This window comes from Tursiops truncatus, chromosome 16 (assembly GCF_011762595.2).
Source record: "Tursiops truncatus isolate mTurTru1 chromosome 16, mTurTru1.mat.Y, whole genome shotgun sequence".
Classification (NCBI taxonomy): domain Eukaryota; kingdom Metazoa; phylum Chordata; class Mammalia; order Artiodactyla; family Delphinidae; genus Tursiops; species Tursiops truncatus.
This window is the reverse complement of record NC_047049.1, coordinates 37,179,879-37,193,008: the sequence shown is the minus strand read 5'-3', so window position 1 is coordinate 37,193,008 and position 13,130 is coordinate 37,179,879. Positions and strand designations below refer to the sequence as shown.

The 13,130-nt window shown below is 38.0% G+C and overlaps 1 protein-coding gene and 1 long non-coding RNA gene across 3 annotated transcripts in view; one reads left to right on the top strand and one right to left on the bottom strand.

Annotated features, from left to right (window-relative positions):
* RNLS (renalase, FAD dependent amine oxidase) overlaps nucleotides 1–13,130 on the bottom strand; it is a 279,164-nt gene that overhangs the window by 45,393 nt on the left and 220,641 nt on the right. For both annotated transcript variants that reach the window (XM_019938958.3, XM_019939047.3), the window contains exon 5: nucleotides 10,492–10,665. In XM_019938958.3, the coding sequence (XP_019794517.1) occupies nucleotides 10,492–10,665 (174 nt within the window). The remainder of the gene's footprint in view (nucleotides 1–10,491; nucleotides 10,666–13,130) is intronic.
* Nucleotides 1–13,130, top strand: part of LOC117308482 (uncharacterized) — a 431,073-nt gene that overhangs the window by 234,602 nt on the left and 183,341 nt on the right. The gene's annotated exons all lie outside the window — the stretch shown is intronic.

The following is a 13,130-nucleotide window of genomic DNA, read 5'->3' as shown; positions in this document are numbered from 1 at the left end:
TCATTTTAATTCCATTGAGATACAAAAAAGAGATAACTGCTAAACCATGGAAGAGAAATGGCACATTTGCAGAGCTTCTCACATATTTTCTAAGTTAAATATCTCAGCTGGAGCACAGTTGTTCTTCAACCAAGTATTTAAAAAAATCTTTCACAAAAAGAATGGTGGGATCCTTTGAAGTGTAACCTTAGAAATCAAGGTCTGTGTTACAGGGCATCATTCAAAGCAGATGCATATTCCCTAGAGACCACGGTAAACTTGTTACCAAGAATACTTGGATCTCTTTGGGAAGACAGCTTGATAAAACTTCCAGGTCTTACTGGCAACACCTCTGATACTATGTAGTCAAGTATTCCCCATGTAATAGGCATGGGACAGGGTCTCCAAAAGAGGCTTCTGATCTTTCTAATCGCCAATAGCTCACATGTGTTTTTTCAACAGCTTGCAGGTTTGGCAACTGGAGAGCTCATTCATTTTATATGATTTAGAGGGCAGTAGTAACAGATACCTAGGTTGTCTTAGGGGTGAACAACTTGCTGACTACCATTACTTTTCCTTGCCTGCTAAGTGGGTGACCAGTGCTGAAGTGTTAATTCTCAATGTTATTTCGGAACAAGGGAAGGGCATCTCAGAGCTGCATAAAGGACGACTGGCTCAGCAAATATTTCCTGAGCACCGAATACACACTCCTGTTATGCCACGATGTTAGAGTCTATCTCTTATATTTTCAATCTTGATGGAGATAAGAGGGATCAATTCATGGATAGCATGTGTGATAGCGGCATGTATTCCTGCTAAAGGAGAGAGCTGCTAATCTGGAGAAAGCAGCAGCTCTGCAAACAGGGCATATCAACTCTTTAGCCCATGAGACACTCAGATTGATCTGAGGAAGAATTCTTGACAGTGAGAAAAATGGTGAAATCTTTTCTGAGGGAGCTCTAGGCAAAGGAAAGTTTCCATCTCTTTGGTATAGTGTTGTTGTGGTCCCAGATAAAAATGGACCAGAATGAAGACTTGTCAAGCTCTCATCTAGTTCAACAAGTCTTTACTGTCTCCCAGGACCTGAGGCTCACAAGCTGTCTGAGAGTTACACAGTTTTACAAGACTATTCTCAATCTGCAGAGGTTCTGAGATGCCTCCAGAATGATGAAAACCAGGCCCTTGTCTGGGAAGCAGAGCAGAGCACATCATTTTGAGCCCTGGCTTAAAACCCAGGGTGTTGACAGCTTCACTTCAGGTTGCAGTAAGGACTTAACTTCAAGATACTTCAAAACGTTCAGTCCCATAGAGAGAGCATTTTCCCAATTTCCAGCTCCCTCAACAGATTGACCTGGTTGCAGGTATTATGGAAACAGTAAGTTGAGCTTGCTTTACTTGAGGTCCAGCTGGTGAGGAGTTCTGTCTGCATTCAAAATAAGGTTCTCAAACAGATGTGAGGTTTCTCCATAGAGACAGCAGACTCCAAATCTCTGCACAAGAACTAATGTGAAGAAACCATAAAGTTCCTAATAATTTCACCCTAGATACTCCAAAAAGTGTCTGGACTATGTTGATTTACAAAATAACTCTCCAATAAAAAGCACCCATCGATTTAAAACAATTGCTCAATCCAGAACTATACTGAGGTGGTAGGGACTTGTGGGAGGAGGGTCACAAAGTAAATTATATAGCAAACAAGTTACAAGTCTACACAGCAATCCCTCAGGTCAAGCCAGAGTCTCTACTACTCTATGTATTCTCTTTCCTCTTTCCCTTCTCTGCTCCTCGCCCTCCCCTTAGTCTCAGAGTGTCTGAAATTTTTTCCTCAGTTAAGCAAGACAATTTAGCTCTCCTTATTCTCACTCTCAAACGGGCATCTAGTCTCTCCTAGGTGCTTGGCAGACAGAAGAGCCATCACTTAAAGGAATCATAATTACAAATAGCAAAAATTAGACGTCATTACATTTAATACAGCAGTGCCTTCATTACACGATAGCTACATACCAAGTTACTTGACTTTTGTTAGTGAAGAGGTCAGAGGGACTGTGGCAGTTCCTACCTGTGCACCTCTGCTGATTTTTCCCTCCTTGAGGTAGACTGGCCTTCCTCACCTCCTTACAAAGCCAACAGAGGGTTTTCCCTTGCTATTGCCTTTCTAAAGTGGCAGCAATGATGGCAGCCTCTCAGTTTTTCTGTTGTGCTCACCTCTACCCTGTACATTTCAGATCCATACATTTATTCATCATAAACAGTCATCTGATTCTCATTCCCCTCTTCTCCCCCAATAGTGGATCCAAACTACACTCAGTCGCCAACACATCTGGCTCTTGTGTTCTGGAGGAACTCTTGGACAACCTGAAGATCTTTCGTAAATCTCAGCCTGACAGCCACACGTTTAGGCCAATACCACAAGTGAAAATACCACGCTCAGAGGGCAGGGCAGGCAGAACACAAAGGTGGAATGTTGGCACAAGAAGAGACTTGCAGATGTAACGTTCAAGACTCACTTCTTAGTGTGGATGCTCTACACATCTGCAGTTTGGAATTGTTTATAATTACAGAAATGCCAGGCAGCTGTAGGCTCTAGACTTTCTTTATCCTTTTGCTCACTGCTTCTTGGACATTTCACAACTTATTTGTATTTATTAAACTTTTTAGCAGCCCCAGGAGAAAGGTAAATAATAGGCTATGCTAAAGTTTCTGATTTTTTCATGGATTTAAATGTTCCATAGTCCCCATTTTTCATTTCTTCACCTGAAGAAAGAAGATTATTAGATTCATGTTGACAAAAGGTCCCAGGTCTAAAGCATCCTTTTAAAAGATCATAATATCGTCATGAGGCAGCATGACTCTCCCCAGTTTTGATCATACATGTGAGCTGTTGCTCTCTATACTCAATACGTCTGTTTATATTTATGAGGACTCATACTTGACTCCAAGTCGCTAGTCCAACAGAGCCTCATGTATCAATTTCCTTCAGAATTTCTCATTTGAGCAGACTTCATAAACGTTATGTTTCATGAGGGCAGAAACTATGGAATCCTCATTTCCAAGCAGAGTGCCCAGCACACAGAAGCATCCAATACATATTTGTAAATAATTATTTGACCGAATAAACTGAGAATGGAAAACATATAAATAAAATATTGTGAATTCAGTTTTTCTGAAGAAAACTTCCATAAGATATATATTTTTCCCAGTAATATACTCCTTAGGATATTTTAAAGGTTTATTTTTGATGTTACATATTTAGCTGCTTTTCCACTTTCCCTCTGTCTCTGGCATTGATTTTCAGACTGAGTTCACTTGCTTGGCAAGTGGGAGGACAAGTGTTATCATGGATGTAAATCTTTCCCATTGAGGATAGCTTGATAGGGAAACCAGAGGCTGAAGGGATCTGTTTGTTTTTACTTTATGTGCAAATGTTCTCCTTACAAAATGGACTGAGTTATCTCATTTTCTAAAGAAAACCGATTTTTAAAAGTGGCAAATATTACGTGAAATAAGAGTAATCTATTTTATAATTTGTGCCTATTACTTTAAATGACAACATATGATATTCATTTTTATGTATACATATGTACATATGTTTTATGTAAGTACATTTATACATTACAGACATACATATATATGTGTATATATATACATATACACACACACACACATATATTTTTTCCTTTCTGAGAGAGCAAGGAAAAAGATTTGATATTACAATCATGTAACATTCTGTGGCATCACTGTAATAGTGAGATCGATATTTGTAATTAGCATTTGACTGCTGTTTATTAAATTGCCTTAACAGATTCATATGGACAGCGTCAGTTACATAATTGAATTACAAATGACTATGTCTATAACACAAAAAAACCAATATTATGAATTTTGTAACTGGTTACTGCTTGTTATTTTAAGATGATGATTGCTGTCTTATCTGAAAGCTCTGTTTCTGGAGTTGATATTTTAAAGAAATAGCTTGAACTGGAAACCTGACAGTTTTTCATCATCCCAGGTCTTTTCCTTTCCTTTTCTCCCCCTTGTCTCTTTTTCTTCTCCGTGTTACCTATCTGGATTGCATTTTCTGCAACTTTAAGGACAAATAATTGCACAATGTTTCAAATCCAAAAGCAGATATTTTGTGTGGTCAATTACATGGCTATGGCTTAGTTGGAATAATCATGTACTCCCCTAAGAGAAGACAAGGTGACTGGATTTATGGCCCCAGGCCCATCCCAATTATTTACAGAATTTCATATTATGCTCCTATCTTTTATAAAGAGTTGATGTAACAAACAGTTATACGGAATAATATTTCTGCATCTTTTGTAAAAGAGCCTTTAAAGGCATTATGCATTATATTAGTGTTTGTTACTCAAGGATCCTAACAATACAATCCTTGAACATATAAATTCCATGTGATGCAAAAGTTTGTTCACTTGTTTTCTTTTTGGATGAGTCGGATTGTTTTCTTTAATGAGATATTTAAAGCTATGTAATTATGGTCATTGGCCATCACATTTCTAGAGTTGCAGATTGTATTAATCTCCTCAGATTGCTGCCTATTAGTGATTGTACTGCTCATTAACACTCTTCTAGATGGTGAACAAGGAAGGATGCTAAAATTCTGACCGATCATTTTGAGGGTTACTTATACATTTTATTTATTTAAGCCACCCTGACTCCTATCTGTCCTGGTAATGTAGGGTTGCATTCACTTAAGTCAGGCTTTTATATTTATGCCTTTTGCTTTGGAGAATATAATATCTGAATTAAAGACTGGAATTATTAATTATAATATTAGGCACCATAGATACTGACATTATTTGCTAAGTGCTATGTGAAGCTCTTTATATGTTTAAATCATTTCATCTTCGACCCTTTAGAGTTGGTATTATTTTCCTCATTTTATTGACCAGTAAACAGAGAGTTTAAGTAATTTATCCAAGGTCACACAGCTAGTAAGTGGTAGAACTGAGTTCAATATAGGAAGTTTGACTCCTGGCCAGTCTGACTCCAAATTTAAGATGTTGGGAAGGATCTCAGAGATCTTGGGAGGTGTGTAAAACCATATATATATATATATATATAAAATTTTCCCCTCAGTTCCTGGCACAGAGGTCCTAAATCCCTTGGAATTTCCTGGGTGACAGAAGTGTCTTTTGTTCTAATGAGGTAACTCTTGGGGGACTCCTAGATAGCTTCAGGATAGGGGATAGGGGTTGGTCACCAGAAAGACCAAGCCATGATTAGAAGCTTAGAACTTTCAGCCCCACTCTCTATCCTCCATGAAAGGAGAGGGGCTAGAGTCGAGTTAATGACAGATCATGCCTACATGTTGAAGCCTCCATAAAAATCTCAATAGTATGGGGTTCAGAGGGCTTCTGGTGAACACATCCTTCCTGGAGGTGTCACACCCCAACTCCACAGGGACAGAATGTCCTGCACATGGGACCCTTCTGGACCTCCCTCTATGTACCTCTTCATCTGGCTGTTAATTTGTGTGCTATATCATATCCTTTATTACACAATAAATCGGTGAGTGTAAATAGGTGTTTCCCTGAGTTCTGTGAGCCATACTAGCAAATTATCAAACACAAGGAGGGGTCATGGGAACACCGGTTTATAGTTGGTTAGTCAGAAGTACAGACGACAGCTTGAAACTTGCAATTGGTATCTGAAGTGGAGGCAGTCTTGTGGGGTTGGACCCTTTGCCTGTGGGATCTGCTGCTAACTCCTCAGAGATAGTGTCAGAACTGAATTGAATTGCAGGGCACCAAGCAGGGGTTGCAGAATTCCTTGAGGTGTGGAAAATCCATACTTCTGGTGTCAGAAGTGTTGTGAGCGTGGTAGGAGTGTGAGAGTAAAGGAGGAACACACAGGAGTGTTTTCCCTATACAGGAGATAAATGTCTTTCACTTGTCCCACTGCTCCCCATGCCCTCTGCATGACAGACATTGCCAATTGTTGGTAGAATCCTCTTCTACTGAGTCTAGACCCAGTCTTGGAATTGTTCTTAGTTTTTGCCCCAGGTGATGATTACCTGTTAAATGATTGGCACCTGTGTTGAAATCTATTTATCATCTATGTAGATCTAATCTGCCTCTTTCACAGAAGGACTTATGCTAAGTGCTCCAGCAGAAACTGGCTAGATGTTCACAAACCCACTTTTTATTCTTCTACATGCACGGGTAGACTACGATTCCAGCGTTCCTTCCAAATAGGTATGGCCACATAACTGTTCTAATCAATAAAACGTGACCCCTCCTGATATGTACCATTTCTAAGTCTAACCCTAAAAATATCCTATGTGCTCTCCTCCATTCTTTTCCTCATCCACTTGTTTGATTCCTATGAGCACAGTGACTCTATAAGCCACCTGAGGAAGCTGATAGAGTCAAAGGGTGGAAGGAGTCTGGATCTCTGAATCACCTCTTTGATGAAACCTACCTTCCAATCATAAACACCTGTTTGGGTCTTATGTGAAGCAGAAACAGACTTCTGTTATGTTCAGGCCATTAAAATTTTTGATTGTGTTTGTTACAAAACCTATAGTTACAAAACAAGGGTCATACAAGATCACAACATTAGCAAGTTTCAGAGCCAGAATTTGAATCTGAGTCTTTTAAAGTCCAAATTCTTCCCACAGTGATAATCTTATTGATAATTTAAAATATTATCCATGTTAATGATAATTCACATGACCTTATTTCAGACCTTATTTCAACCTAAATTGTCTCCAGTTATAACCCTACCAAGTTTTGAGTTCATCTGCAAAAAGTCTTCTTGCACCTCTAAAAAAACTCAGTATCTTCCCACTGATGACTTCAGGACTAGACTTCCCCATCCTCTCATCTGGCTTACAATTCCTGCCCAAGTACAAAGCATAAACGGTGACATCAAGTCAGGCTTTCTCAAGTGTGTCTTGGGGAACAATTTCTGTGGGATGTTAGCAGGTTTGGTGCCTAAATAAAATATTCCATGGTCAAGTACATTTGGGAAATCCTAGATTAAATAAAATGAGAAGGTGTCTTCTCTACAGGAATATCTTTTAACAGGATAATATGCCCTGAGATTCTCTAAAATAGCGGTAAAGTCAGTAGTATTTTGCAAACTTATTGATGACAGAGCCCCTTCACAAAGAGCATATCAAGGAACTGATGTTCCGTTGAACACATTTTGGAAAGCACAAGCCTAAGTGTATTGGGTCATACCCATAATCGCTGGTATGAATCTAATACATCTTGGAATTTAGCCCCTCTGCCCAAGGAGACTTTTGTTTCTGGTTTGTGTACTGTCTATTCCTGACATTTGACAAATAATTACTCCTTGACCTTTGTCTGGTTTGGGCTACTAATCCTGTATCCTCTGGCTCTCTTCAAGACTTGACAACAGACTTTATTTTGTGGACAGCTCTGCCACCCTTTTTCTGTCTTGTTGCTGCCCTACCTGACAGAACACAAATGTTTCCCTTCATTGATTGTGTGTATTTATAGTATTAATTCTTGTTTCAATAGAACACCCCAAATAAAGGGTAGAGTTGGGTAGTGTTAGTAACATAAAGAGACAATTCTTACTGGCCTACTTAAATATCAATGTCAATAAAATACAGTGGAGTTACACTATATGGACATTTATATTATGTGAATTCAAGTAGATATACTTAGCACCCTGGCCCCAGATAGTGAGAAAAAATAGTTTAAATGCAAGGCAGTTAGTTAGATTTTATGTTAGGGAATGCCATTAGTGGGGGTCTCTTACATTTTAAAACTTGCATAATCCAAAATTAATTTTTCATAAAACTGACAAAGGAAGGAAGGTATTTCTTTGCTGTCTGAAGTGGCACCACCATGGGCTGTAGCAAAAACATGGTTCCCAATTCACCTGGCCCTCAAGATTTAAAATTGTGTGATTGTTAATATAAAAAAAGATTCTTTTCGTATTTCTATTATTTCAAAAGCTGACAATCTTGTGAGAATTTATTAATATTTTTATGTTGTACTCTTTCAAATTTGCATAACTCTGATTTTATAAATTGCTACTACATAGTAGTGTGGGTGCTTTCACTCACCATCCCACTCCATTTGCACAGCGATTTAATCTGTTAGGAGATATGACTGCTATTTCTTTCTTTCCTGTGTGCCTTTCATAGTAGAAGATATTACTGTCCCATAAATGCAAACCAACAATTTCATCTGGCCTCACCCGAATAAACTGAAGTCTATTGAATGCTCACAAAATGCTATGCTGAATTTACTGAACGTTATGTTAGTCTCCAAAATGTCACGTAGTTTTAAGATATTTTCAAAGATAATTTTGAATATACATGATTCTTCTCTTTCTGTGCCAACTTTACAATTTTATCTCTCACATAAGATGTGAATCTACTTGAAGATAATGGACATTATTTGTTGCCAACCCGGCATCCACTATTCCCCCCTTTCTTCCTAACAAAACCCTATTTTAGTCAGGTATCTACCCTCATATGACTAAAGGGAAGATGATCCTGATACCAGTTCCAGGAGTAGATCTTGATTTGTCTAAGGTTGTAATGGTAGTCCCACCTCCCTTGCCAGTGATTGGTTTCAGACTGGTTGAGTAACCCAGTTATGACCTATGAGATACAAGATAGTCAGTTGAGGGGTTTCTGGAAAGATTTCCTTAATTCTCAGAAAGGGACTGAGATAGTAATAGTCCGTCTTCTTCCTAAGCATGTTGCTGGGTCTGGATGTGACTCCAATAGTCATTGCCATCTTGCTACCAGTCCTCTGAGGATGTCAACATTAATAGTGGAAGAGAGCAGAGATGGATAAACCCTAGGTCCTTGAAGATGTTGCTCTGTTATTGAATCAATCAGTCATGAAGTCTCCCCAACTTCTTCCTTTTAGATAATATTATCAGTTAGCTTGGGCTGCCATAGATTGGATGGCTTAAACAAAAGAAATTTATTTCTCTCAGTTCCAGAGAAGGAAGTCCAAGATCCAGGTGCCAGCTGATTTGGTTTCTGGTGAGGACTCTCTTCCTGGCTTGCAGACGGCCTGCCTTTTAACCTTCTCACTCTCCTCACATGGCCTTTCCTTGGTATATGCCCAAGAATAGAGTTCGCTCTCTTTCTCTTCCTCATTTTATAAGGCCAGCCTTATAATTAGGATTCCACCCTTATGACCTCATTTAACCTTAATTACCTCCTAAAAGCCCTGTCGCCAAATATAATCACATTGGGGGTTTAGGGCTTCAACATACGAATTTGGGGGGATACAATTCAGTCCATAGTAGATAATATAACAAATGTCCATATGTTGTTTAAACAAGTTTAAATTGGTTTTTCTGTTATGTATTACTAAATATACCCTAACAGATGTCATATCTTATGAAGCAATACACAAAGGATAATGCCTAATTCATGACATATAACAGAAGATCAAGGGCTATTTTCCTTTTCTCAGAACAAAGCAGTTGTCGAGTTAAAAATGGTTAGCCCATTGCTGTTACAGGGCATTTCATGAACTGCTGATTGTACATATATGTGGTATCATGTTAACATAAACAGTCCAGCCCTTAGGGAGTTTTAAGTTATAAAAGAAACATTTTTCTAAGATCATGTGCTCTGATATAAAAACCATACTCTAGCCCAGTTCTATCATTATAAAGTTCTGGCAAGCCAAGAGACGTTAGTTGGTGATTTTATCAGGCAAGACTTCTAACTAATGCTTGATGAAACCATCACTGCACCATAAAACACCGTAACAAATTGCAGTGACTATTCCTTTCAAGAATTTAGTCATTTTAGATCATTAACGTTTATTTCACAAAAAGCAATTTCTTAGCAATCACTACAGTCCTACAAATAAGAATATACTTTCACCTTTGTGCATGAAATGAATCAGTTGTGTTTATTCTTGCAACTCAAATCTAATTTTAATAACTATCTTCAACAAAGAAGGTGGAGTGTAGACTTCATCCCATTCTAGTAAAGCTCATATGAAACATTTTACCTATTATTTTAGTTGCATTGTAAACAAAGTAATTTTATGTAGTTTTCTAGGTGAAAATTAAATAAATACAATTATATTGAAGTGAAGGATTTTCATAACATAGTAAAATTCACTTTTTATATCTAGCCTGGGAAGTGGAAAGAGCAGCACTCGTCAAATTTTAAAAACAAAACCAAACAAACAAAAGCAAACTCCACCAAGAAATAAATGATGAGATAAATTTGCATATAGATGGATCCATATTAAAGCAATAGAACTTGGGCCATTTTGAAATCTTAAACCTTCTGACACTATTTTCATAAACTCAGTAATACAAACCATGTGGTGAATGATTTTCTGAAAAACTTTGCTGGTTTCACTGTGTATTTTATTATTGGCCAAATGTGACATTAAATTTTATCCCCTGTGGCTTGGAGTTAAATGCTTGCTCTGTTCAGAATGGCAACACTCAATTAAACAGCATTTTTCATGATCTACACCCACCATTGTTACTGTATTTAAGGGAAATAATGGGGGTACTGACCTATATTGCGTTTCTTATTATCAATGGAGATGAAGCGAATGCAGGGATTACTGGTGATGTACTGCCCAGCCCAAGGGACATCAATCTTCGTGCCAGCTTCATAAAAGAGGCCCAGCGCGTAGCGAGAGGAGTAGCTCACAGACTCCAGTTGCTGCCTTTGGCATTCACTAATTACTGTGGAAGAAAAAGTACAGGGCATCAAACTTTAAATTATCATCTTTCCTTTTAGTACATCAAATACAAAACTCCTTTAAACCAGTTCCAACTGTTTCTACCGACTCCAGCTCACTTATGATGAATTTTGAAAGGTAATGTAAAATATCATCAGCTCTAATTTCTTTGCAGAGTGATTACTGTCCTTGGCATAATTGTTTTCATCAAGCTGTAGGTCCAAAGTCTTTAGACTGGCATTTAAGTCTCTCAAAATCTGACACCAAGTTGCTTTTCTAGCATTGAGTCCTAATTATTATCCTGGGACTGGCTGGCAACATTATAGATTCCATACACTGAGCAGGGTTTTTGCCAACACTTAACACAAGCATTTCACCCTATTTTAACAACCACCGTATAAAGTAGAATATTATTCCCATGTTACCAATGAGGAGACTAATGTTCCATCTCTTATGGACTTCTTTAAGTTCTTCCATGTCATACAGTCATTTGTTTGCCTGTCATCTTTCTGTCAGTGGACTATCATAGTTTCTTAAGCACAGGGACCATACCTTAGTCTTTTTTGTTATAGTTCTCTACCCTATTAATTACAGAAATACAAAGGATGAGAGTATAAAGAGATAGAAAGGCAAAGTTAGTTAAAATGTAGGAGGTAAATAATCAACAAATGGAAAGACTGGGAAAGGAATTAGGCAGGTTTGGGTTCAAATCCTGACTCTACCACTTACTAGGTAGGTGACGGTGGGCAAGCCACTTATTCTAATTACAGTCCTTTTGTCTTTAAGTGGCAAAAACAGTACAGGATGCATTAATCTGTTGTGAGGATTACATGAATAATGCATAGCACAGTGCTTGGCATATGATAAGTGTTCATTAACGATTTTTTCTATTATAGAGAGAAAAATATTTAGCAAAATGGGACAATGCTCCATCCTGGGATGAAGAACGAAAAGACTTCCCTCACGTTTTAATTTCCATCTCCAGTCTTCCTACCTTTAAGGGTCCCAGGGAGCTGTTTGTTCCTGTACCACATTAATAATCTGGGTTTCAGAGAAGGCAATAGTTCTATTCTGAAGGCTTAAGTCAGGCCAGTTCAGAAATGGAGCATACGAAAAATTCTCATTTAATTGGTGAAAAATATCCTAATCTAAATCAGTAGGGATTGGCAAACCTCAAGGATGGGGGTCACTTTAGCTAAACCTTAGAGAAGTGGCTTTAGGAGGAAGAGAGAAAACATGAAGGATACTCAAATTATTTAAGCACAGTAATAATCCTACACATTATCACAGCATATTCTTGGCTACAAAACATTTTTAGAACTAAGACCTCATTTAATCTTCACAAAAGCCCTGCAAGATCTACCATTCTAATTTTACATCTCTGTGAGGCTGAGATTCAGAGAGGTTAAGTAATTTTCCCTAGGTTACACAGCTTCCAAGTCTGTGCGGTCAAGATGAAGCTAGAATTCCCGCATCGGAGTCATGCCCGTCTTCTTTACTCCACACTTCCCCTCCTGATCTGTAAGTTAGTCTGAGCTTCAAAATGAACTTTAGCATTTCTTTCTCTTCTGACGTTAATGGTTATTTTGCACTCAGAAGTAAAAGCCACCATTCCCTTTAACCATCATTTTCTGTCTTATTAAAAGATTTATCTACTTGATGAACAAATGATCTTTTGACACTGGCCTTGTTACACTCAATGTATCCTGGGCTTCATTTTATTATTTACTTTTAGAGTTATGGGGCCTGATATTATGCTTACTGCTTTCTGAGCTGGAGGAGGTGAAGGAGACTAACACTAGCAGTTGAGCACGTATTGTGTATTTGGGGGGTTATCACTAAGTTTCCCATTTTTTCAATTAAAAAAAATAAACCTACGAAACAGTGAAGTCAGTTATTTAGCAACTGAAAGGGCCTAAAACTCTTTTTTGAAAAAAAATTTTTTTTTTCTTTTTACCAAAACCGAAGGGTCAACTAGGTTGACAACCAAACTGGACCTTTTCCTCCCCGCCACACACATTTGCACATTTAGCTAGTTTTTAGACAAGCTGCCAAGTGGCAAATCCCACTGGGAAGACTTTGAAAAGGTAATTGATATCTATATAGAAACAGAGGTTAACCTTAAACACCCTTGTCTGCTTCAGGGGCTCTACAATTCATTCTGAGAACAGGGAGGTGAGACTTTTGACTCAAACAATCTCAACTTCTGAACATATTCATTTACAAAAAAATTTACCTTCAGGGCCCAGAAAGTTTATCATTGTTGCAGGACCTAACAAAATGGTTTTATTTTGTTTGAAAATTTTTTTAATGCAAAATGCTGGAGGGAGCAGCCCTAGGTCATGGATACATATATTTTGGCAAGAAAAATAATAGGTTCTTTACTATTGTGTATTCAAAAGGGCCATATATCCACAAAATAAGGCTCATATAAAAGTGCCTGATTCCAATATAATGAATCTTTACCAG